Source organism: Condylura cristata, unplaced genomic scaffold, assembly GCF_000260355.1.
Source record: "Condylura cristata isolate star-nosed mole 26May11 unplaced genomic scaffold, ConCri1.0 scaffold00001, whole genome shotgun sequence".
In the NCBI taxonomy this organism is placed as follows: domain Eukaryota; kingdom Metazoa; phylum Chordata; class Mammalia; order Eulipotyphla; family Talpidae; genus Condylura; species Condylura cristata.
The window spans coordinates 61,979,884-62,006,510 of NW_004567102.1; the positions used below are offsets into that span (position 1 = coordinate 61,979,884).

General features: G+C 33.6%; 1 protein-coding gene across 3 annotated transcripts in view; it reads left to right on the forward strand.

The window, feature by feature from the left end:
- NKAIN2 (Na+/K+ transporting ATPase interacting 2) overlaps window positions 1-26,627 on the forward strand; it is an 841,972-nt gene that overhangs the window by 434,559 nt on the left and 380,786 nt on the right. For all 3 annotated transcript variants that reach the window (XM_012721331.1, XM_004673826.2, XM_012721341.1), the window contains one exon: window positions 19,235-19,315. In XM_012721331.1, the coding sequence (XP_012576785.1) occupies window positions 19,235-19,315 (81 nt within the window). The remainder of the gene's footprint in view (window positions 1-19,234; window positions 19,316-26,627) is intronic.

Below are 26,627 nucleotides of genomic sequence, written 5' to 3' on the forward strand. Positions count from 1 at the left end.
TGCTAACTATTTCTGAAATACTGAAGGTAGAGATTCCAAATAAAATATAGGTGCCAGGTATATATTGATTTTCCAATGAAAGCACTTTTTAGACTAAAAATGTTCCATTAATATTTTTATTTGCCAAATCAGGTAAACCTACTGGAAAGGAACATACCACACAACTTTGTCCATGTACCCCATTTGTTCCCCTTCCACATCATGTGAAGTTTAATGGCATTCAGTGTTTGAACCCCCACAGAACACCTCACACAAATTTGTTGACCTTTATAAGAACATGAAGATCTGGATTCTATTTATTGTAAGTTCTTAACTATCTAGAGGTAAGTTTAATTTCTGATTTGAGGTTCTGTGGCTATTGCGACTCATCAGAAATTCCTTTGTGTTTTCTTTTCATTGCTCACTTCTCTTAGTGGTTTGGCCATATTTACCATATTCTGGGGGTTGTACTATGGGATTACTTATCAGCCAGTATGTTAAATATGCTGTATATTTTCTTTCCCAACTTTGGTTGATATTTTTGGTTACTAAAGAAATTTAAATAGAATAAAAAAATCACATAGCTACATGTCAATAATAACTGGATGTTGTCTTGCTACTTTTCTTGAATATTGGCAAGAAACAGTTGATTTAATATATTGATCATCATTCATTTCTAAACTCTTAATTACAACTAATATTTTTTCTGCCCAATCCTTGTGTAAATATTTATATCATTTATGAAAAATGAAATTTCAATAGTTTTCTTACAAACTTTTTTTATTTCTTACATTCTTATCTAATGCCTGGGAAATTACCATATAGTGGTAGATAATGATGTATAAAAGAAGCCATAACATGCACTTTAGTCTTGTGTCTATGACTGTGGAAATAAGGGTAGTACCTACTTGAGGATTCTTTAAGAATTGCATGAAGCAGTCATGTAAAATTATTTTAATCAGTATTTATTACGTATTGAACTGGTAATAAATAGTAGATGTTATTATTTTAAATGCCAATAAATAATTGCATGCTCTATACATAGCAGAATAAAATGGTAGAAAAAGCTTGGTAAATAATGATTAGAATTGTGTCTGGACCCATTTATAAATACAAGTTATAATTCTGGACTATTCTAATGAGAAAGAAAATACGATTGGAGTAAAAAATAGTGATTTTTTTAAATGAATCCTGTATTTTATATAATTTTCTTCAGAAATAAAAAAATAGTTACATTCAAATATTTGAAATAAAAATAAAGTTCCAGAACTTAGGATATGGTTGCTCCTCTTAAAATATGGGGAAAGTTGTGAATTCATAAGGATGATAGACGCAGCTGGAGAAGCTAGAAGTTGGTGCGACATTTTACTTAGAAAGAGTCTGTGTGCTATTCTGAGGCCAGCTTTATTAAAATTATGTTATAAATATTATTAATATAATTTGGGGCCCTTTCAAATAACATAACCTGTGTGATTTTTTTTTTAAAAAAATCCATCAGTTATTTATAAATTACTGAATATTTCAGATATTGATCCTGGCTTATAAACTTTCATTTGTGCTTATTTCTTATATTTCTATTAGTATTTTGTTTATTTTTGTGGTATCTTCATCAAAGACATTTATGAAATATCATTTTGCCTGAATAAATTCAGAGGGTATTCTCTTTGCTGTAATTTGTAGTGATTTTTCATAAATACATTAGCTTCCCTAGAATACCACCTCTGATACATAGATTTAAAACTAAAAAGTTTATTGAAATATACTCTCAAGGACAAAATGAGGACTGCATAGATGAAAAATTGGAACTGCAATGCAGTTGCAGCACCAGAACTACTTGGTATTATAAGCCTCTCTAAAGTCATAATGCTCTTTCATATATTTTTAAAATTGGGGGCATGATAAGTACCCATTTATATATCCTTATGGACCTTCCATTGAATGCTTGCTGCTTTCAAGAGTGGGATATGACATTGAGTGAGGCACTCCCTTTTACCAGGAGACAATTAGTTGAGAATTAGTTATTGCTGTTTCCAGATTAGTGATTGTTTTACCAACACAGACTTTGCCCCACAACATTAGTGGGGTGAGATGCTGCAATTGATCTTGGGTAACATTTAATAAGTGACTCCATCCTCTATATCCATTATATTAATATTCTCTGGGCCATCAGCTATCTTTCCAGGTAACTGCCTTTCTGGAATTACCCAGATGTTTAACCCTGAGGGATCTAAGCCTCTGTTAATATTACAAAGTATGGCCACTCCTCCAATGTTTTGCATAAAACCTGGGTAGGAATTAGCAAGAGATGCACCACAGTTTGACCAGGATATCCACCATGTTCTTCCTTAACCACACTGAAAGTCAAGGTCTAGTATCCTCACAGGATGGTGACTCCTATTCCTCACTAATATTTTGGATGAGAGATTAAAGTGATATGAGTGATAGTATGGTTTAGATTTAAGATACAGTTGCTTTACATTTGAGCAGAAGCATTTCCCTCAAGCCCAGGATCAAGATCAAGAGCTTAATTTGTGGGAAAAGAAAGCACAGAAATTTTACTTGCATTACTAGAAATGGTGATAAGCAAAACTACTCTTGTTTCCTATATTTCCATTTCCTGACCCATGCATTTGATCTGTCAGACACTGTTTTTATAGTAACTGATATAGGACATACTGCATCCCAGAATCAGACACCTAGTACGTTATCATTTTCCAGTTAATATGTTATGTGTGTTTTCAAAATTCTGATGTATTTGTCAGAATGACAGCTTCTAGATGCCATGGGAGCTTCTAGCTCCCATACGAACTTGTAGTGTCCATCCTTCATTAACTGTAAAGCAATATATGGGATCCTGTTTTGGTGAATCAAACATTCCCAAACTTTGGTTTTTCTAAAGTCTGTAATCAGAAAAGAAAATCCATACTCAATGTTTCAGTTTCCTTCAAGATGAATAAAAAATGCGAGTCACTTCTAGGGGATTCAATGTAATCACCTGCTAGTCTGGATTCAATGTAATCACCTGCTACACTAGCTGGTGGTCTTCTCAGGGGCTTAGCAGTTGCTGTGTTGATGGTGATAGCTATTCAGCTTTGAGTAAATAAACTATCCTAATGGACCACTAGCAAATAAGTGAATAGTTTCAGTGCTACTTATTCCACCAGTTATCATTACACCATCTAAGTTTATGCGGTCCTCATTACCAGGTGTCAAAATGTGATTTAGGTCCAAATTCCCCTTTGACCACGTTTTCCAGGATCACTTTTGATTTCTTTGGTTGTCAGATCCTTACAGGAATAATCCTAGCTGGACATTCAAATACAGGTGATTTGTTGGGAAGTAACCTCTGAGACAACATATATATGGGATGAGGGAAGAAGGGTTGGTCAGAAAAGGTTAGTTATAATACCAGTCAACAGAGACCTCATATGACCTATGTCAGGTTCTGAAACTGGGTGGTTGTCCATAATTGAGACAAGGCTCTTCAAGTTGTGTACTATATCATGCACTGATAATTACACATGGAAGTGAGAAAAAAGTGTAAGCAAAGCAGCTCATTTTGAAAGCAATTCCTGAGAAGGAACTTGGTTGTGAGCTATGAAAAGGTAGTTGGATGATGAATAGTACTTCACTAGAAGAGGTATGTGAGTGAACCCACAGCTTCTGCTACAGTCTCACTTCTAGATTTTTCATTTGAATTACATTTACTTCAAATATATGCTTTACACCCTGACATTTTATACAGAAATACATTGATTTTTCCCCCAATTTACATGGAAGACCTATGAAAAGTATAATTTCTACATGAGTGTGATTTTATTGGTGCACATGATTTTCCAAATGTTGGATTTTGACCTTTCTTCACATTCACTTACTTATAATATCATTAGCTTTACACATATAAAGTATGCATATCTGCTAAGATCTTTGTTCAGAGATAAAGAGCAGGGTAAATCAGAAGCACCATATAATACATACCTCCAATCCAAGACTATGTCCTCAGTCGTAAATAATTCTCTACAGCTGGGCTAAATGATCATAGACTTCCATAGTAAATTGATGAATATACAATAACTATAATGTAAAACATGACTTCTAATGCTTATTTGGAGTGAACTCAATTTTACCATTGACTAGGAAAAAATAAATTTAAGAACTTTTAAATGTTTCATCCTCTTATGTTTGAGATGAAGATTTGTAAATCTTAGCCTTATTTAAAAAAATACAGGTTGGAAAAATAAATGCAATGAAATACAATTCTTACATAATTAATATAAATATTGTGGCATGCAGATCATCACTGCTTGAACTTTTAATCTTTGGAAAAGTAAATGTGTGTTTGTATTTGTGTAATATAATATATGGTTAATAAATATACATATTAAATCCTTATTGAAAGGTCCTATGACACATTTTTGAGCACTGTTTTAAAATTCTCCAAGGACTTGTCTACTGAAACACTCTTGAATAAATAGTATCAATCTTCAAATAATGTGTCTACTTGAAAGCCATTAAGATATACTTCTTAAGAATGTGTTCTTTATAAAGCAATTATTGCATAATGATGCAAAAATTGATACCCAGTGCTAATACTCTGAAATCATTATTTCCAATAAAAATGACTGACTGTCTAAGTGACTGACAGAAGGAATGAAATATCCTGTTTATTGCCATCACCAGTGTTGGACTAGCCCATGGGCACTTTAGCTAAAGCTTGTTATGTGAGAAAGGGTCTAATTCTCCAGAAAAATAACAACAAAATCACATTACATTCATCCAGAAATATTAGCTTCAAAATTAGATATAAATAACAATATTTTCCAGGGTACAGAGATAGATTCATATTGGAATTAAGATTTAAACACAGTTCTAACTTTGAGATATTACCTTTTTTATTAAATAACTAATTTAAATAATGTATAGTAACATTTATATTCCTAGAAACATGTGCAGGCAAATTAATGTATTATATCAAAATTCTTATAATTCAAAAGGAAATGCATATACTGAGAATAGGTCTCAGTGATTCTATTAAATCTGGTCAACTCTATATACAATGCATTGTAGTGCTTGCCCTTCGTGGGAAATTAATTGACAGTTAAAAAATGTTTTAAAAATGAGAATCTAGGGTTGTCCCTGGTGTTGCAGCCAGTGAAGATGCAGCAATGCAAGCCAGCTGCAGCGGCTTCAGTATGAGTTCTATCCCTAGCCCGGGAGGTGACCCACATGGCACAGCAGACCTCTCCCGATCTGCCCGCTGCTTCCCTCAGAAGTGTACTTTGTAGGTCTGCCTGTTCTGCTCCCCACCTTGTCTCTGGTGAATCCTCTCACCATCCCTGCACCTCTGGCCTTTATCCCAGTTCTGTGTGCATAAATAAGCTTAAAAATAAAATAAAATAAAATAAATGAGAATCTCAAATTAATATCTTAGTTTCCCATTGCCACATAATAAATTACCACAAATTTATAGGCTTAAAATATTACCTACTTACTCTCTCATAGTTCCGTAGCTGAGAGTCCAGCTGGACTTGACTGTGTCCTATGCTTAGAGTATAATGAGACAGAAATCAAAGTGACTTGTATTGGGCTTTTGTCTAGGACTCTGGGGTCCATTCTTCTTACAGTGTACACAGATTGCTGGCAGAATTCAGTTCTAGTTAGTTGTGGGACTGAGGTTTCTGCTTCCTTGCTGACTGTCAGTGTGGGCTCCTTCAGCACTTCTCAAGCTTCCCAACATCACTACCCATTGACCTCCATCCCCCAAACTAGCAAGGCACATGTCTTAATTATTGTCTGTGCTTCAGGCCTGTTTGACTTCCTTTATTTTGCCTACAAAAAAGAAAGAAAAAAACTAAGTTAAAGAAAACATGTTGATTAATGTTTGTAAATCTAATTTTACATTGCAGTAAAGACCTTGATCATAAGATAAGCTTATAACTTTCTCTTTGTCTTCAAAATATAGAAATGGAATCAAAAATGATATTTTATTGATATTATAACTGTATTTCAAATATAATTGTATAACCGAAATATGGATAAATTAAATTAATGGATCAAGGGATTTAAAGAGATTTTTAACTCTTTAGAGTTAAAATTTAGATTGAAAATATGAAAATATGATAAGCTCTTTAAGAAGTTTTGTTTCCCTGGCTTTTTTTTTTTTTTTTTTTTGTTAGCACATCAGAACACTTGAGACCAAAATACCAGTATAAAAAGCAGTTCTCTTTCAAATATGATGGGATTATCTTTTATTGTTGACAATACCCAACCAACAAGACAAGTACTCAGAAGACAGATATCACATGAAATATTGGTAAATGTCCATTCTGTCACTTATGTAGGCAGGAAAGAAGGCACCTGGCATACATTTTGATACAAAACTTCTTATCTGAAGTGATTTTAGGAAAAGCAATATTGCAGCAATTTTAAATGTTGGGAGAACTTTATGATCCAGCCTATATTTTCAATGTAATTTCACAAAAGAACCAAAGAGGAATAAAGTTTCCTTAATGTGTCCACAGAAACCAAGGCCAAAAACCATATATTTTGTCCTGTATTTGTATTTGAATGTCTATAAACCAAACACAGCAAATAGAAATTTTTGCAAGTCATTGAGCTAGACTTACCATATCCCTAAGTTAGAATAACTTAAATATTTTAGAAGGTTCGTTCCTGATTGTTTGACTTGATTTGAATTTGAGATGAAGATTATAAGAATAAAATAAGAAGAGATTAAAATAATCCTGGTTGAAATGCCAGTTTTCCAAAAGTTAAAAATAGAAAACTAAGTTTACTCAAAATTCTCAATGATCACACATCTTAGTGAAGCTACATAAACTTTGAGAACATACCTGCTTTTCTACTTCTAAATTTTAAAGAAAATTCATTCTATTCACACGTTCTTAAATGATCTATAATATATAATGTCTTCTTTTTCAAGATGTATATGTTTTACATTTCCAAGAAATAGCTAATAACATGTTCCAGTTTTTTCCTCTTTGTGTGAATCTTTCTGGTTGTTTTTAAGACATTCCAACTAATTCATGACTTTCCTTTATACATGCTCTTGAATATTTTACTTTAGTAAACACTAAATAGTTTTCCTATTTAATTGAAAAGTAAAGAGAGATTGTATTTCTAGCAGATAATGAAACAAGAGAAATATAAGTAGCAATTATTCACTTGTATAATAAAGAATAGGATATATGTAGTTTGCAGTTGCAGTTTTCCCCAATACACACATACACACACACAAACACACATACACACAAGTGTTCTTCTCTGCTAACAGAATCCTAACTCTGTGTTATTTAAATGGACATCAAAGTTCAGAGAAGTCTGATCCTCTCTCAGGTCTAGGGAATGACTTGTAATAGGTCTAAGATAAGCATGACAATCTATATATTCTTGACCATTGATTGGATTTAGGATAGGCAAGTGACACAATTCCTCAATGAGCTTCCCAGTACTTCTGGGAAAATTTTTCTCTCCTAAAAGAATAAACTATCAGAGGAGCAAGGAACCTTTTCTGACCAGCACCATTCTGCCTGCAGGGTATATAAACCATGTAAGGATTTAAAAGAAGATCCCACCAATATAAAGCCAGAACCATGACAAGCAGTAAGCCAACAGCAACTCTCTTTCAGAATTCTGCATGAGAAAAGATTTTTAAAGCCCTAATAATTGAAACATCTATACCTTAATATCATGTTACTTGCAGCCAAAGGCATTCCTATTATAATAGTTGTTTCATTTTACTTTTGCTTTGATGTATTTACTAAAGTAGATTTGAACCTTGCTTTTCAGATAGTACATAGAAAATTATTTTGTAAATAGAATAAAAATAAAGACCTTCTAAGATTTGGGGGGGAATCTTGCTTTAGTCCATTATTTACAAATGTATCATATGCATTTATTTCAGTAAATTTGGAACTTATTGCAGCACTGTTTATAATTGGTAAGATGAGGAAACAACCCAAGTGCCCAAAAATAGATGACTGGATTCAGAAGATGTGGTATATATACACAGTGGACTAACTATTCAGCAAATAAAAAAGATTATTTAATGCTATTGCAGCAACTTGGATGGAGTTAGAAGGGATTATGGTCAGTGAAATAAATCAGAAAGAGAAAGGACAAAATATAGGGAAACCAAGTAAGGGGTCAGGGGAAAAAATAATAACACTGAAAAATATATAACACAACTAAACATAAATAATTACACAACTATAAATCTTAGACACTTGGGGAGGGTTAGAATAAGGGTACAAAATGTGGGCAGGATGAGCACAAGGAACTAAGGGGATGGTATATGGGTGAATTGGTGGTACAAATTCTATGGGTACTATGCCTGATGTAAAACATACAAATAAATATTAAAAATAAAAATAATTTTGGAATTTCACTCTTAAAATTAAATTTACAATGTAAATAGTACCTAAATACTGCATTTATAACGCTGTAAAACAGGAATTTATTTATGTGTACATGTGGCCTTTGAATTGAACATTGCCTCATTCATTAGCTGAAGTGATTACACAGCTAATTGGATGAGCTATGTGATATTCGGAAACACTGCTGACATGGCCATATAGACTATAAAGGCTTGTGGGGAACTAGCTAACATGATGAGCACGGTAAACAGGCAGACTTTATTTTCATTAGCAAGACCATCTTTCTGGACAGAAATCACAGATTTTCTTTGTTTTTCTGAGTACAGCTTTCCAACAGTGCCACAGCTGATAGTTTGCAGATGCTCTGAGCTATTGAACCCTTCAGGAACCTGGGTTAACTGGAGCTCTGGAGTCAGTTACCTTCAGCTGTACCCAACCCCTTTGTTTACATGTGTTCTTACAAATATCATCATTGCCTATGCGTGCCATGAATTTCAGAAGCACAGATAAATGTCTAAAATTCAACATGTGAATAATAATGTATATTTTAAAATCAATTATTGTCATAAGAAGAGGGGTTTCAAAAATTTAGGTACTATATGGTTATATTAGTCACCTAGTTTTCAAAGTGGTCAAAGTAATTATAAAATATAAGTATACAAACAAGAGTAATGCTGTCCACTCATTTTAACAGGTCAAATATGGCAGTATTCTATTAATTCTTAAGTATAGCCACTGAAGAATAAAGACTAAGTTGGAAGATATCAAGCAATTAGTAATTTGAATACTAGCCAAAATTTCAAGGCAACTATGATGATTGTCTATGAGTTGTTTTTTTTTTTTTTAAGATTTATTTATTCATACAGAACTGGGGTACAGGCCACAAGTGCAAGTACAGTGTGAGGATTCACCAGAAACAGAGTGGGGAGCAGAACAGGCAGATCTACGAAGTACACTGCTGAGGGGAGCAGCAGGTGGGTCTAGAGAGGTCTGGTGCACCACGTGGGTCACCTCCCGGGCCAGATCAAACTCATGCTGAAGTGGCTTTAGCTTTTTAGTGCTGTGCTTTAATCTGCTGAACAACCAGGGAGGGTACTATAAGAGTTTTGTTTTGTTTTGTTTTGTTTTGTTTTGTTTTTTTAAATATTTATTTATTTATGCATACAGAACTGGGGTACAGGCCAGAGGCTCAGGGTCTGCGAGAGGCTTCACCAGGGACAGAGTGGGGAGCAGAACAGGCAGATCGAGACGAAGTACACTGCTGAGGGGAGCAGCGGGCTGGTCAGGAGAGGTATGCCACACCATGTGGTCACCTCCGGAGCAGGCGGGAATCGAACTCATGCGGAAGTGGTTTCAGCTTCTTAGTGCAGTGCTTTAACCCGCTGCGCCACCAGGGAGTGCCTTGTTGTTGTTGTTGTTGTTTTAACATTATTTAATTCCTTTACTAAACTAAAATTTACTTGGCCCTCCCTGGTGGTGCAGCAGGTTAAAGCACAGCACTGAGAAGCTTAAGCCACTTCCGCATGATTTCGATTCCTGCCTGCCCCAGGAGACCACATGGCGAGGCAGAGCTCTCCTGACCTGCCCGCTGCTCCCCTCAGCAATGTACTTCGTCGATCTGCCTGTTCTGCTCCTTACTCTGTCCCTGGTGAAGCCTCTCGCTGACACTGAGCCTCTGGCCTGTACCCCAGTTCTGTATGCAAAAATAAATAAATCTTTAAAAAAAAGAAAGAAATGAGAACAGAAAGGAATGGGAGGGATGAGAACAAAGTGGTAAGAACAGTGGACTCTGGAAGTGACTGATGGATGCTTTGGGGGTAGGAGCACTAAGGGAACAACCCCTTCAAGTGGCGATATTATACTTTCAAAGTACAAACAATTATGTAAGACAGTGTGACCTCAAAGAAAAATTTAAATTAAAAAAAAATATTGGGCATATAGTTAGCTTCCTGTGGCTACTGTAACAAATGATCACACACGATAGTTTTATATAGGTTAAAGTAGTTCTCTGACTGTTTTGGAATTTGGAAGTCTGAAATCAGCATCACTGAGCTGAAATCAAGGTCACTGGACCTCAGGAGTTTCTAGAAGAAATGGGACCTTTGACCCTTTGGACTCTAAGAGGTAGTTTTAGGATTCCATGTGGTTACATAGTATAGTGTCTTCAAATTCACTGTACTCTTTTCATTTTGTCTTTCTGTTTACTTATTAAAATACTTGTGTGTTGGCCCTCCCTGGTGGCGCAGCGGGTTAAAGCACTGCACTAAGAAGCTTAAGCCACTTCCGCATGAGTTCGATTCCCGCCTGCCCTGGAGGTGACCACATGGCGTGGCAGACCTCTCCTGACCCACCTGCTGCTCCCCTCAGCAGTGTACTTCGTTGATCTGCCTGTTCTGCTCCCCTCTGTCTCTGGTGAAGCCTCTTACTGCCTCTGAGTCTCTGGCCTGTACCCCACTTCTGTATGTACAAATAAATAAATCTTTAAAAAAATATATTTGTGTGCCTCCCCTTTATAAGGATACATGTAATTATATCAGACATAACTATATACACAGGATATACTTTCCATCTCAAAATTCTTAATCACATATGCAAAGACTTTCCTTTTGCTCTGTAGAATAGTTTTCACAAATTGTTAAGAATTGAATACTTTGAGGATGAGATCTCATAGTCTACCATTTTGGTATGATATACCAGTGTAGGAACAGTAAAGTATTAGAATATTAGATTTATGATACTATTTTTTCAAATTCATATATTTTTTAATGCATAATGATATATCATCTTGACTGTGAACTTAAAACTGGAGCACCAGGACTATAGGTAACTTTGGTGTTTTAGTGTTATTAGACTAGTCCAAGAAACTTCAATAGAGAAAACCAAACACTCTTACTAAAGTTCTTTAACTGTTAAAAATAATAATAATAATGATAATCAGTACGGCTTTTAAATTATTCACTGACTAACACAAATAACTTGTTTTTTTTTAATCATTTTTAAATATAAGTGGTGATGACTGTAGGACAATAAAACATAAATTACCTTTTCAGCAGTCTGAAGGAATTTCTTTTCTAGTCATTTATCACTTTTAGATCTAATCACACATCTTTATCTCTTAAATGTAAATATATGAACAAATATTCATAATAAAATTACAATTTGATTCTTAAGCTACACAAATTTCAGCCTTTAAATGTATAAATGGCAATATCATTAATTTCTATTTATGTTTGATCATCCTTTCAACCTTCCCATTTGCATGTCAATTAAGATGTTTCCATATAACTTAATTTCTTATTATTTAGTATCAAAGACCTTTCAGTATAATCCAACATAAGGACTGAGAGATTAGACATAATCTTCATATGAAATATTTTGTATGAGTTAAAAGGAAAGTAATTAGTCAAATTCAGGTGGTGCTATGGTAGATGAATATTCCATGTTTATTCAATCAAATCATTTTCTACTTTCTCTTTCAAGAATAGAATGCCTTTGAGAACACTGTTTCAAACCACTGTTTTTATTTTTATGTATAAAATTTAACAACCATGTTTGTTTATTTAAAAAATACCCATTGGATAGTCAGTCTAACACATACTGACTTAGAAATACTTAAAACATTTTCAGGTGTTATGTAATAAACCGAACAATTTTTAGCAAAATACAAATTTCTAGGAATTCATCAAAATAGAAATGGAAAAGCATTGGAAAGTTAAACAGTAAACATGAATTGAGTGACTTATAATGCTTCATTGAATTGACATGTATGTTGCAGTATGTTTTATGAGACAATTATCAAGCTTAGAAATTCAACTAATAGGATAAACCACAGGTTAATTTTAATATGATTGAAGCCTATTCATAAAAAAAATAGATTGCAAACCTGACCACTAATATGATGCCAGTGATTATATCCATTTATGGTAATTCTCAATTAACCTTTTCTGATGTTCAAAGTTTTAGCTATTTTTTAAAAAAAGAAAAGGGAATTTCAACAAATGGAAGAAACATAATACATTGTTTAATAAAATATAAGTTATGCCATCGTGACATGTCTCAATAAATATAAAGTCACAAGAAAACTTCAGTATATGTTAATATCATTGGTTAAAAAACAATAATGAAAAAGTAGAAAACTCCTTCCTTCTATGAAGGGCAGGGTGATCTGTGATTAAAATCATATTTCTGTCAGATTTGCTCTGATTAACTGATGAGAACTTTCATCACTAGTCAAATTAAACATGATAATTACTAGTTTATTTTGTGTAGGCATTTGTCTTAAGGCGTAAGTTTTTATGGTAAGAAATATGTGTAATAGGGCTTATGAAGATAGAATTTATCTCATAAAATCGATTCATTGCTCGTAAAATGATCAAGAATTAGGACATAAAGTGGCTTTATTTAGGCCACTTCTGCTCTTTTATTATTACAACAATGAATGAAAATTCTCACTGTGCCTAAGTAGATCAAATGCTACTGCTGCTAAAGATGAAAAAAAATTAAAACATAATTAACTCTGAGCAAAAGATGAATGTCATCCAATCATTTTGCGCAAGAGTGTTTGTGGCTACAGTTTTAAATCAACTAAGGCATCTTTATTTTGAATATTGAAACACCTGAATGTTAATAATTCTAAACTATTGCCTGAAGGACTTGTTTTTAAGACATAATTTGCTTAATACAATGCTTCTTAGAAACACTTCTATTACAGTTCATTGGAACTGATTGCATTATTACTTTTATATTAGCTGTATAATATCAGTAATTTTGTTGTGTTGAAACAAATCTAACTTCCTTTTAAAAATAATCACAGCTAAAAAACATTCCTATAGATTGCACTGATTGTCTATCAATGATAAATATAAATCATTTTAGGGGAGTGTGACTTACATATTATAATGTTTCTCTGTAACATTGGTTATACTTACATCCAACCAGCATTCAATAAATATGAATGACTTCACTGTTTCAACTCCTTTCATTTTTTTATTATATTTTAAAAATATTTTATCAATGCAACATTGTTCATAACATTATGTAAGTTTCAGGTATACATCATAATAGAGCAACATCTGTTCATACTACATTCAATTCCCCACTAAGAATCTAATTCTATTCTTCACCATAGAATTGACCACATTTATCCAGTTTACCCAATCACTGCCCTTTTAGGTCTTATAGTCCAGAAGTTTATTTTTGAGTTAGCTAATTCTTTTTTTAGATTTTTTAATTGAGGTGACATTGGCTTCCTGCACTGTATATTCTTCATTGATACAGGAACACACCCCTCCACATGTATGTTGCCACAGCACACCCACCATAACCATGCCTGTGTTTTGTTTAAAAAAAAAAATATATTCATTCATACAGACTTGGGGTACAAGCCAGACATGCAGGGGCAGTGAGAAGATTCACCAGAGGCAAATGAGGAACAGAACAGGCAGATCGATGAAGTACACTGCTGAGGGGAGCAGCGGATAGGTCAAACCATGTGGGTCACCTGGCTGGAGATGGAACTCTTCACTGAAGCGTCAGTGACTAGCTTGCAGTTCTACATTCTTACCTTTTGCGCCACCAAGGAGGGCCCAGTTTTGTTTCCTTATTAATTGTGCATGCATGGAATCATTTGGCTAGTGATTGCATCCAATTGTCCTAACTTTCTACATCTTCTAGTGATTATGTTAATATTACCTAATAATAGTTTTCTAAATTGTGGTTCTTCTTAAGAGAAAGTCACTGATTTAGATAATAAATATTTATTTATGGGGCCCTCCCTGATGACACATCAGGTTAAAACACAGTACTACAAAGCTAGCCACAGCTACTGTAGCACAAGTTCGATCCCCAGCTGGGGAGATGACCCACATGGTGCAGCAGACTTTCGCTGTCTTATCTGCTGCTCCCCTCAGCAATGTACTTCGTTAATCTGACTGTTCTGCTCCCCATTCTGTCTTTGGTGAATCCTCTCACTGCACATCTGGCCTGTACCCATGTTATGTATGCATAAACTATTAATATAGTGGGCTTCTCTGTGGTAAACACTACTATAGTCTCTGAGGAAGGAAGGGAGAAGAAAAGATATGTTTTCAAAACAGACGCTTCTTTGGTGTCCAAGAAAAACCATGTTTATATGTAAAATCTTACAATGTTCAGGACAAAGTATAATTCAATTAGAAAAAGTGTAATTATTATTCAATATTTCATTTGGTAATACTTGTATTGGTCTTAAATAATAGCATTCTTCACATAACCTGAAAAACAGATGCTAAAATATAAATGCTTTATGTGTATTAAATATATTCCATAATAAAAAAATACAGTTTTTAATTTTGACAGCTTAAAAGTATGAGGGAGAGTTGCGTAAACCCTGACAGTGTCTTTAAGGTGTAACCTGTTACTTTCTAATAAAATGTTTAGCAGCCTTTTAGTCTGAGTTTCTACTTTTAACTGTAAAATATAATAGACTAAGTCTCTGTTTCTGGACAGTATTTTGGCTAGTTATGATTGACAACTGAACTATTTTTTTTTTCCTAAAAAACTAATTTAATTTCATCATTATGGCCACGAATACAACAGGGAAACCATGATGATACAATTATTTTTTTCAGCTGATAACTTTAACCATTTAGCTGGATTCTCAAGTTTAATCAACTTCTAAAATGTTCCACTTAATGCTGTAGAAATTAACGCTTATAAAAGTGAATTGCGGGCCCTCCCTGGTGGTGCAGCGGGTTAAAGCACAGCATTGAGAATCTAAAGCCCCTTCAGCAAGAATTCGATTCCCGCCTGCCCCCCGGAGGTGTCCCACATGGTGTGGCAGATCTCTCCTGACCCACCCGCTGCTCCCCTCAGCATTGTACTTCATTGATCTTCCTGTTCTGTTCCCCACTCTGTCTCTGGTGAAGTCTCTCACTACCCCTGAGCCTCTGGCCTGTACCCCAGTTCTGTATGCACAAATAAAGAAATCTTAAAAAAAAAAAAATGAATTGCTTTTTCTTTTCTTTTCTTTTTTTTTCCCCCTGATCCCTCTGTTCCTGCTATGAGTGAAACCATCCAGTATTTTTCTTTTTCTTTCTGCCTTATTTCACTAAGCATGAGCCCTTCCAGGAAAATGCACAAAATGAAGAATGGTGTAAAAAAATTTAAAAATATTTTTTAAAAGAAAAAAAAAATGAATTGCATCATAGAGTGGGGATTTTCTATCACTAGGAATAACTCAGACATAAACTACAACATAAAATGTCATACTTTCCCATAATAAAATGAAGGAAAAGAAATATTAGTTTTTAGCAGAAAACTACAAGTTAGGTGATACCTGGCAAGTTTAATACTTTGTTATTCTGTTAGGATATCTCTCCCGGGCAGGACATCGTGTTCAATTATATTCAAACTGAACCACTGTCAATTATATCACATCAACTAGTTACAGTAACTGGGAAGAAGTTGGTAGGAGTCATTATACTCTTAAATAATTATGACATGTAATTTCAAGGATAATTTGAATGATAAGTTTTATTGACAAAAAACCTTCATAGGTCAGATTATAAGGAAGTGCAAAATCTCATCAATATTTAGGCAAATTGGCAAAATACAGCTGGAAATTAGATCTACATGGTGCAATATATTAAAATGAAAAAGCTAGAGTAAAATTAATATTAAAAAGGAAAGAATATGGCTGCTTTGGTAGTAGGTGTGATGTGGTAACATGCATCTGAAGAGGTGTGAACCTGTCGCCCCTCCCTTCATATTGTGTTACCCCACTTGGAGTCAAAAATGAACATTACCTCAGTAAAATATAATACAAGATAAAATATATTAAAAAGAAAGCTAAATGTGATTAAATTAATGAGTAAATTGAATCGATTTATTTAATGAGTAAATAATTTGATTTATTTAATGAGTAACTAAATTTGATAAAGCCTTCCTTTAATGTAATGATGCAAACTAAGGATTATCTTCTGTATTAGGATGGATTTATGTGTTTAATAAAGGTGACACACTACAAACCATGATAATTCTTTCTTGTAAATCTTTACTAAACGAGGATGCATTGTGGACTAAGTGGTTTGTAATAAAGTAAACACTGAACTGAAAATAATGCAAATATATGGAAGGAATATCGATTATATCCCTTCTGGAGATAATCTGGGAGAAGGGGAATAAAAAAGGAGTACAAAATTATTACTAACAAATATAGTGAAAAAGCTTCATGTAAAATATGGTGTAGTAAATCCTTATCATTTTGTAGTGTGGTAAATCAGAAATAATAAATTATTGTTTTAATGAAGTAATTTTTAAAAAAAATCCCTTTCCTCAAAAAATGTATTATGCCCTCCCTGGTGGTGCAGCGAGTTAAAGCACAACACTAAGAAGCTTAAGCCACTTCCGCATGAGTTCGATCCCCGCCTGCCTCGGAGGTGACCACATGGCGAGGCAGACCCCTCCTGACCCACCCGCTGCTCCCGTCAGCAGTGTACTTTGTCGATCTGCCTGTTCTGCTCCCCATTCTGTCCCTGGTGAAGCCTCTCACCATCCACATTTCTGGCCTGTACCCCAGTTCTGTATAAATAAATAAATAAATCTTTAAAAAAATGTATTATGCATTGGAAAATGTATTTAAACAAGTATATATAATATATATGGACATGCAAAATCTTATTGGAGCACAATATTGTGCTAAGCTGATTCCAATTTAATACTACTCAGGGTATAATATTTAAATTGATCTTTGAAGAAGAATAAAATATTGATATTTGGAATGAGTATTATCTAAATATTGAAAAATAAAAAACATACAAAATAGCATAGATGTGGAAAATAGTTTTATTATATTTTACATAGAATGCTTTGTTAATTTGATTTGTGTGGAATCTGTGATGACCTAGGAAATGAACTGAAATGTGTTTCAGATTACAATTATAAGACTATGGAAACCATTGTATTATAAACTTAAAAATCTGGAACTTACCATTTTTTTAAAAAAAAATGAAACAGTTTTATATTTAGCAAGGAAATTGTATGCATCTCTTTTTCCATTTAAAAAATTTAGAATCATCTTGAAAACAGTACTCATGTTTCCATCCTGTTTTGTTTACAGCATTTCCCTATCTAACCCTTCCAGTACCCAAAACTTTTTTTTTTTTAGATTTATTTGTTTATGCATACAGAGCTGGGGTACAGGCCAGAGGTGCAGGGGTCAATGAGAGGATTCACCAGAGACAGAGTGGGGAACATAACAGGCAGATCGGTGAAGTACACTGCTGAGGGGAACAGCAGGCGGGCCAGAAGTCTGCCAAGCCATGTGGTCACCTCCTGGGCAGGCGGGGATCCAATTCATGAGCAAGTAGCTTTAGCTTCTCAGTGCTGTGCTTTAACACACTGTGCCACCAGAGAGGGCCTGCTTCACCTTTTATGGGAGATGTTCCTTACTTCTGCAAAGTTTTGCAGGACTTCTTTTTTCTCCAAATAGTTATTCACTTCCTTGTGCTCAGACTATGCGTATTTTTATAGTATTTGTCTAATATAGCTCCCTCACTTGATTTGAATTCAAGGAAACTACTGGTCTGCAGTGTCTGCAGTATCTTTCTATATCTTCTAAGCTTCTAAGATTCTAATTGAGTAAAATCAGAACTGTCTTGGTATACAAAACTCATCAACAATGAAGAAGGCACACTGAATAAAATTAGGGATTATAACTAGATGGTCGGTCCCTAGAATAGGAGTTTATTGAAAAGTAAAGTAAGATGAATTGGGAAATGGAAAATGGATTCAATGGATGGAGACATGAGTACTGTTTTCATGATTCTAAATAACTTAGAGCAGGATTGTTAGCACATGTGGTTAATTTTGCTAAAGACAGATATGAATTCTCTTTGGTGGGTTGTCTTTATTATGTCCTTCAGCACATCCAATTTTTTTATGTTTTTCATTTTATTATATATATAATTGTAATGGAAAGAAGGTATATTTAAGGTTTTCTTTTTATTGAGGTAATATTGGTTTGCATTACCCTCAGAGTTTAGAGATACAGGTTCACACATCTTCCGATTTATGCTATTGCAGCATATCCACCATTAAAACAACCACAATCTTCCTCCAGTCCAGTCAGTCCTCTCCCTACTCTCAGTCTCCTCTTGCAGTAGGTTAATTCTGTGGTAAGATTTCTAGGGTTTGTTTTGGTTCAGTTTTATTGGTTTCTTTGTCTTTTCTTTATATTTCACATGAGTGAAATCATCTGGTAGGTGTCTTTATTTCACATAACACAGTCCCCTCCAGTTCCATTTGCTGTTGTAAGTGGCAAGATTTTATGTATTTTTTTATAGCTGTGTAGCTATGATTGCATAAATACACACTTTTCTTTCATTAGACACCAGTTGTTTCCATAACTTGACTATTCAAAATATTGCTATAAGAAACACAAAGACGCATATATCCTTTTACATTATGTTTTATATTGTTTGATTAGGTACCTAGGAATGGATTGTTGGATCACATGACAGATCTGTTTTTAGTAATTTGAGAAGATGCCATACTGTTTTCCAAAGAAGCTGAATCTTTTCAGAGGTTCAAACATCATAACAATTCCCCCTTAAAATTTTCTTTTAGAATATAAATATGACCTACTACTTCTTTTTTCTGAAACCTACAATTCATTCTTGAGCTAATTGGAACTGTAATACCGAGAGTGTGCAATAGTGAAGAACATCAACAGGAAGATGAATGTAACTTTCCTCCTTTCCTTACAAAGAAGCACTGACTGGTCCCACTAGTCTTAAGATGTGGCTGTTCAAAAGTTTAAGTTCTGTTTTATTCGTTTTCAACTGACTCAAAATTAACTATGTTATTTTTTCTCTTCTCTACAGTATGCTGTCTGGCTAGTCCTCTGGGTTACGTGGAATGTGTTTGTTATCTGCTTCTATTTGGAGGCTGGGGACCTTTCAAAGGTAATTTGTCATCTGATTTGCCTGAGTCATTAGTCGTGTGTTAACCGTCCTAAATAAGGTACAGGTCACCCACATGGGTCAATTAGGTGCACCCCACATGAGGGTGAATTGAGAGATAGGTTCATTTATATTTCTGCATTCCTGCCATCACATATGTATTTGTGTTTCTCAAAATTATACTATTCTTTTGAAAGTAAAGCTTGTGGAAATATTATTATAGTGACTATGTAGTATTTTCAATTTCTGCATTAGAATTTTTGCAGAGAAAAATCTCGAAAATTTCTGAAATCAGCTTAATTTGCATATTAATCTGCTAAAGACTTTTTTTCTTTTATGGATGCAAATATCAATGCATTAATCCTGCAATTGTTAAGTTTTATATAAACAAAACTGTTACATAGGGATGATATTACACAAATAAACAAAATTAATATTTTACTCAATAATTATCTAAGGAAAACTTAAAATATTATCTTTGTCATTTAGATTTCCTTATTTTGTGCTTTTTATCAATATGCATTGCTATCATATTTATAAAAGAACGCTTTTACTATTTAAGTAATATGTTTTTTATATATGTAAAATAACATTCTCCTTTCTTCAGGACATTAATAGCAAATAATTCAAATGAGATAACCCACTCGAGATAGTACTATATCTTACTTGAAATACTTGAATTACAGATTTGTACTTTTTCACATTAACTTTAAAGACAGGCAGTATAAAATGTTCTTGTACTGATCCCTTATTAGAGCAGAAAAACCCTGCAAAGTGGTTGACAGTACTAAAATTCAGAGATGATAATCTGCTTTAAAATGTTACGAGAGTTCCATAAGCACCAGGAACTACATTTCGAGGGTCTTAATTTTGTGGGGATATAATTTTGGTATATTATACTAGTATATCCATCTATCACTCAGGCGACTTACAAAATACTCTGAGCAATTATGAAAATTTTCATCATTTTAGTGATATAAGTGGCTTTATATTAAAATAAAATTATTGATCTGTTTGTTCAATAATAAATGCTAATGGATAAAATAAAAGGGTGACATTTTGAATGAGATAGAACCAAATGCCTGGAACCTGTGGTTTTATTTTGAGATTTTGGACAAATCTGCTCTGTGGCCTTAAAAATCTTCCCTGGTGGGTGACATTTCTGTGGTTCTTGTGGGGCATCATCTCCACACTCTGACAGCAGGCAGTGCTTCCCTAAAGGTACTGTGACCAATGAAAGGGAATTGTCCAGGCAAATCTAGAAGGACACAGACAGGATTGCTGCTTCAAACTCACATTTGCCACCTTGCGAGAAAAGCAGGCATGCTTCCCAAGGACTTCAATTCCTTACCCAATTTATACATCTCTACTATTCTATAATCCAGTTTGTTCAAAGAAATTCCACAGAAGAATGACTTTTTTTTTTTTAAGATTTATTTATTCATACAGAACTGGAGTACAAGCCAGAGATGCGGAGGGTGAGAGGCTTCACCAGGGGCAGAGTGGAGAGCAGAACAGGCAGAAAGAATGACTTTTAATGATATTTTCAATTTCAAATAATCACCTTAAAAATTGCAAGGCAGGCCCTCCCTGGTGGCGCAGAGGGTTAAAGCACTGCACTGAGAAGCTAAAAGCCACTTCCTCATGAGTTAGATCCCCGCCTGCCCCGGAGGTGACCACATGGCCTGGCAGACCTCTCCTGACCCCCCCGCTGCACTGAGAAGCTAAAAGCCACTTCCGCATGAGTTAGATCCCCGCCTGCCCCGGAGGTGACCACATGGCCTGGCAGACCTCTCCTGACCCCCCCGCTGCCTGTTCTGCTCCCCACTCTGTCTCTGGTGAAGCCTCTCGCCGCCCCTGCACCTCTGACCTTTACCCCAGTTCTGTATGCATAAATAAATAAATCTTTAAAAAAAATTGCAAGGTAGATTTTCTGGCATATTGGTAAAGTAAAATAATCTAGCAGATCATAGACTTTGTTTAATATAAAACAGAGAGAGGGATGTGAGCATTTGTGGCTGCACAAATGTTCTGTAGTGGTGCTCACTGCTCACTACATGCTTATTTGTACCAGTTTTTTCCTCCCTTCCCTTCTCAAAGTATTTGAGAAAGATGTATTCATACCATTTAATTCTTTAGCTTCTACAACTGCTTCATATTCTTCGATGAAGTGTCTGAAGGAAGCAATGGTGATTGAAAAAGATACAGCTCTACGAAAACTTGAAAATGGTTTCCTAAAATGGTTTATAACACTTAGATTACAGAATATAAGCCATTTTATCTCACCCCACAAAAAATGTAACAGTTTAACCATAAGAATCAGCTAGTTTGTTAAAGTTGAGGAAGAATTATGGTAAACAGAGTCAGGGTGGAAATTCTGAAGACTGTGTATTTTACAGAAGTGTGCTAATACCACGAAGTGCTGTGTAAACAGGTGAATAATGAAAATTAGCAGGCAAGTGATAAAAAAGATTAAAGTATTAAAAGAAATGTAGTTATCTGTTACAGTGTAGAATTTGGTGATGTCATTTTCATTGTACCTTTTTCTGCTTTTCTCCTAAACTATCTGCCATACATTATGAGTGAGACAGGGAGAAGAGTCATTGACCAGCCTAGTATGTATATTTAGTAATGAAATGGCTTGATTACAATAATACACAGGACTCCCCTGTTCGATCTTCAGCTTGCATAGTTAACATATTTTAACCATACTTGCATAGTTAACATATTTTCATGATGGAGAATTCTGTTTTTATTTTATTGTAATTTTTATTTTAATGTCACTATTAAATAATGGGAATGCACATAAAACAATACATATGTAGCAACAAAGGAGCATATAGATTACATAAATATTTCCACATTATTTGCATAAGTGGTTTAGAAATTAGTGTTGGGAGTAGATATTTTAAAAGATCCACAATGTGTTACTTCCTGACTTGATGTTTTAATAGATGAACTATTAAGGAAATAGCAAAGACAATCCTTTATAGTATGGTGTTTCCTAATTTTGTAGGCAACTGCCTTGGAGCAGTAAATGCAACTTCTACTATTTGATTTATAGATTTGAGAATTCCTCATATGAATGGTCTTATTTATTTTTTGTGGTATTATTCTGAGCAATGGTGCTTCTCTTTCTCATATATAAATAGAGAAAATGGGAACCAATGTCAGCTACTAATTGTGTTGAGTTACTTTGAAAAAAGTTTTGCTAATTTTTATATAATTTATAATATATAATTCTGTAACATATAATCTATGGTACTAATGCGTAGCAGTTAGAAGAAAAGCATATGTAGTAATTTACCTGTTAGGTTCATCATCTGGGAAGATGAAATAATGTTTGAGGAGTAATAACTAGGAAAAATATGGGTGTTCTTCTGGTTGTAAGTAAAAACATTTTTACTAGATGGGTAAATTACTCAGGCTGAAATTATATCCTAGCATGTTTCTTTTTCTTTAAAAAATAAAAAAAAAAGACTTATATAGCATGAAAGAGTAACCAAGGAATTATTTTATACTTAGAAATAACACAATTTGTTTTTATTTAATCATTTGAGATTAACAATGCTGCAACATATCTCTCTGCTTTCATTATATTATCAGAAATGTATTTTGTTGAAATACAAAAATGAACACATTTAATAGCGACTTCAAGAAACTTATCACATTTTAATAAATTTAATAGAGGCTTCTGAGATCTAGATATAAAATTTCTTTATAAAAAATTTGCTGAGCCCTCCCTGATGGTGCAGGGGGTTAAAGTGCAGCACTGCAAAAGCTAGCCACAGCTGGTTTAACACTAATTCAGTCTGGCTGGGGAAGTGACCAACATGGCATAGCAGACCCGCTGCTCCCCTCAGCAGTGTACTTCGTCGGTCTGCCTGTTCTGCTCCCCATTCTGTCTCTGGTGAATTCTCTCACTGCCACTGCTTCTTTGGCCTGGAGCATACTTCTGTATGCATAAATAAATAAATCTTTAAAAAATAATTTAAATCAAATAAAATAAACAAAAATTTTGTTATATAAAAAAATCATTTAAGATTGTGACATATTTTAACAATGGGGAAAGAAAATCAGTCTCTTGTGAGTGTAATAGACGGGAGGAAGATAAAACCTTTCATAAACTGTAGGCAACAGAGAACAACCCTTAAAAGCAAATGTGAGTGCTGTTTTGAATAATGTACTGTTGCAAAAATCCCAATTTTATTCCTTCAATAAAAAAATGAGTTATTCATTTATAGAGATATCTTATATTTGGATATCTTTTGTTCATGAAATAAATGTTTATACCACATTTGCTTTTATGACTTCATATGCAAAAATGATAATAAATAAATCTGTGGTGAGTAGTTTTTATTTGAATTAATTGTTTTTCAAAAAGTAAAAATATATGGTACTAATAAACAATTTACCTCTCATAACAGATTTAAAGCCAAATTCACCAAATATTATGATTATTTATTATTATGCTTTTTCTTATTGCTTAATTTAATACAATTTCAACTAACTATTCCTAACTAATTGAAAATAGCTTCATTTCCAAGTATCAAATAGGCTTTGCTTTAGGATATAGGATAAAATGTTTTACATGCTGTTAAATATTGAATATAATATAATTTTCCCTAACTTAGAAATGCACCAACCTATTATATTTTGATCAAACTATCACAGCCTTTCTTCTTTTGTTTCCTTTAAAAGTGTCATGGATTAACCTACTTATTTTTTTCCTCAGTTTTCTTTTCTTTCCTAACTTTCTCAGCTTCCTGTTAATATCCCTTTCTCAGCTTCCTGTTAATATCCCTAAAGTGAGGAATATATACAATGAACCTTATTTCTCTGACCACATTCATTCACTTGAAAGTGGCAGTCGCTGTTATAATTTGAACTAACTTCTTTACAAGTGTGTTGCCACATTTATATATTCTGTTCTGACCTTGTTGCTACGTTAAAATCTCACATTTCCAATATTCTGCTAGTGTCATGCCAATTCCATTGTCACCTAAAATTCAACATGTCCAAAAGAATTCACCATCATGTCCACAGAATCCAACCTCTTTAAGTCAGTCTTTAGAGAAAAAAAAATTTAAAAGAATATTCTGCTTGCAAAATGAATGAAAAAATAGGGGGGGCTATCAAAATCTATATAACTTGATCATGTAATGAAGCAAGAAAGGTATTTCTATAACTTAATGTGTGTGTGTGTTGTAAACTTTGTTCACTAATAAGTCAAAACCAGTAGAAGCCTGCTGAAGCAATGTCACTCTAGAAATGTAATTATCTCAAAGACACAAGCTGACTTTTTGAAGATGCTATAGCCTGTAGGCATTTTTTGATTCTGGCTGGAGCATGAGGCTAAGAATCCAGGTTTTGAACCCACTGAAGTCTATTTCTGGGTTATGTGTAACTCAGCATAACTTTGAAGAGACCTCAAGCACATGGATAATTTTTCTATTAGGGCATGTGGTGAATTATGTAAAAGTCTAAAATTATAAATAGAAGGATTGAAAAAGAGAGTGAAAAATTTATGTTGGGCTTGCAGAATAGAAATTAAAATAGGAGAGGCAATCTACAGAATAAACTATTTGACTCTGAACAACACATATTTGCATACATGAGTACTCATAGCCTGAATTTTTTCAATAAATATCAATTCATGAATACTTCTAAGTAAATATAAATTTCTTCTTTACATTTTCATTCGATTCTTGATAGCTAGTGCCAGAATGCACATATCTATAATGACTTGTATCATATAAAACAACACTGTTGAAGTTATTTACAGTCTCTATAAATAAACAAAATGTATTTTCTTTATGATTAATGACTTATTTTCTCTAGCTTACTTTATTGTCAAAAGAACAGTATTTAACGCTTTACAAAACTGTATCAATTGCTTTGTTATTGGTAAAGTTTCTCATCAACAACAAGCTATTAGTATAGACTTTTAGGATCATTATTCACAGTATCGTATAGACTTTTGACAGTGTGGGGGTGAAGGACAGTGATGTAAACTTGTAGTTGCAAAATACAAATAGTGAGCAAATAGTAATGGGTATGTTCATTAACCATCATTAGAGCTAAAATTCAGGCTTATCTTAGCACAGTCCTTGATTAGAATAAGTTTATAAGCTTTATCTGTCTAGTTGAGAGAAAAAGAAAACATCTAAGAGAAAGAAATCAATATTAGTGTTTTAAATTTTATATGTGTGCATGATATTAGATAATAGAACGTTAATATACATGCTCAAAGAGAACCTCGCTACTGAAGAGAACAAAAAGACAATTGAGACAGACCAATGCATTGTTTAGATATTGTAAATAACTGACAAGGACTTTAACTAATTACATTAAGAAAATAACTGGATGAACTAAAGGAGCTACATACTGAAATGTAAGGATTTATCCTGGGAGTTGGGCTATATATAAGGGTCAAGTGGAAACTCCAAAACTGAGGAGTATATTTAAAGTAAATCCATGTGATTTACTTGATGAGTAAATCCAGGTGATATGCTTGATACTAGATGTAAAAAATTAGAAGACAAGATTGATGAACTGGTGGATGGGTGAAAAGAAAATAACAAAACTTAAGCCCATTGAAAATTTAACAAATGCAAGAGAAGAGAATAAAAGTATGTTAAAAAATGTCAGAAATATGTGTGAATATGTTTCATTTTAATAATAATGTTAATAATAATGATAGTAACAAAAATAATAGAACTAGAGCAAAGTTGAACTTTGACACGAGAAATAACAGAAATAGAAACATTTTTTTTAAAGCTAAAGAACCTAGACAACATATGCAAGAAGACTTTCAAATTTTATGTGGAATTAATAGTAAGAAAAATATATATCTGGGTATAGACTAGTATAACTGAGTAAAAATATGGAAGAAAAATCTTTAAAACTGCTAAAAATCAAATACCATTTTTATCAAAGAACAAGAGAGTGATGATTGGATTTTAACTAAAACAATGACACTGATTGAATTGTATCTTCATAATGCTTAAAAATGTGAAAGTCTGGAATTCTGTTTTTTAGCATTTTATAAGTGGATACTGAATCTTGGCATATGATTTCTTTGCATCACTTAATATGATATTTTTTTTATCTTTCCTTATTAATATGATGAATTGTACTGACTGAGCTGAGGGTGTTGAAATATCCTTGTATCCCTCAAATAGATCTCACTTTGTCATAACATATAATCTTTCAATGTATTATTTTTTTATGACAGTTTATTTTTACATCATTTTGTACATTTTTTTTCCATCTCAATTGTAATCCCCGCAGGTTTCCCATCACCAAGTCACCC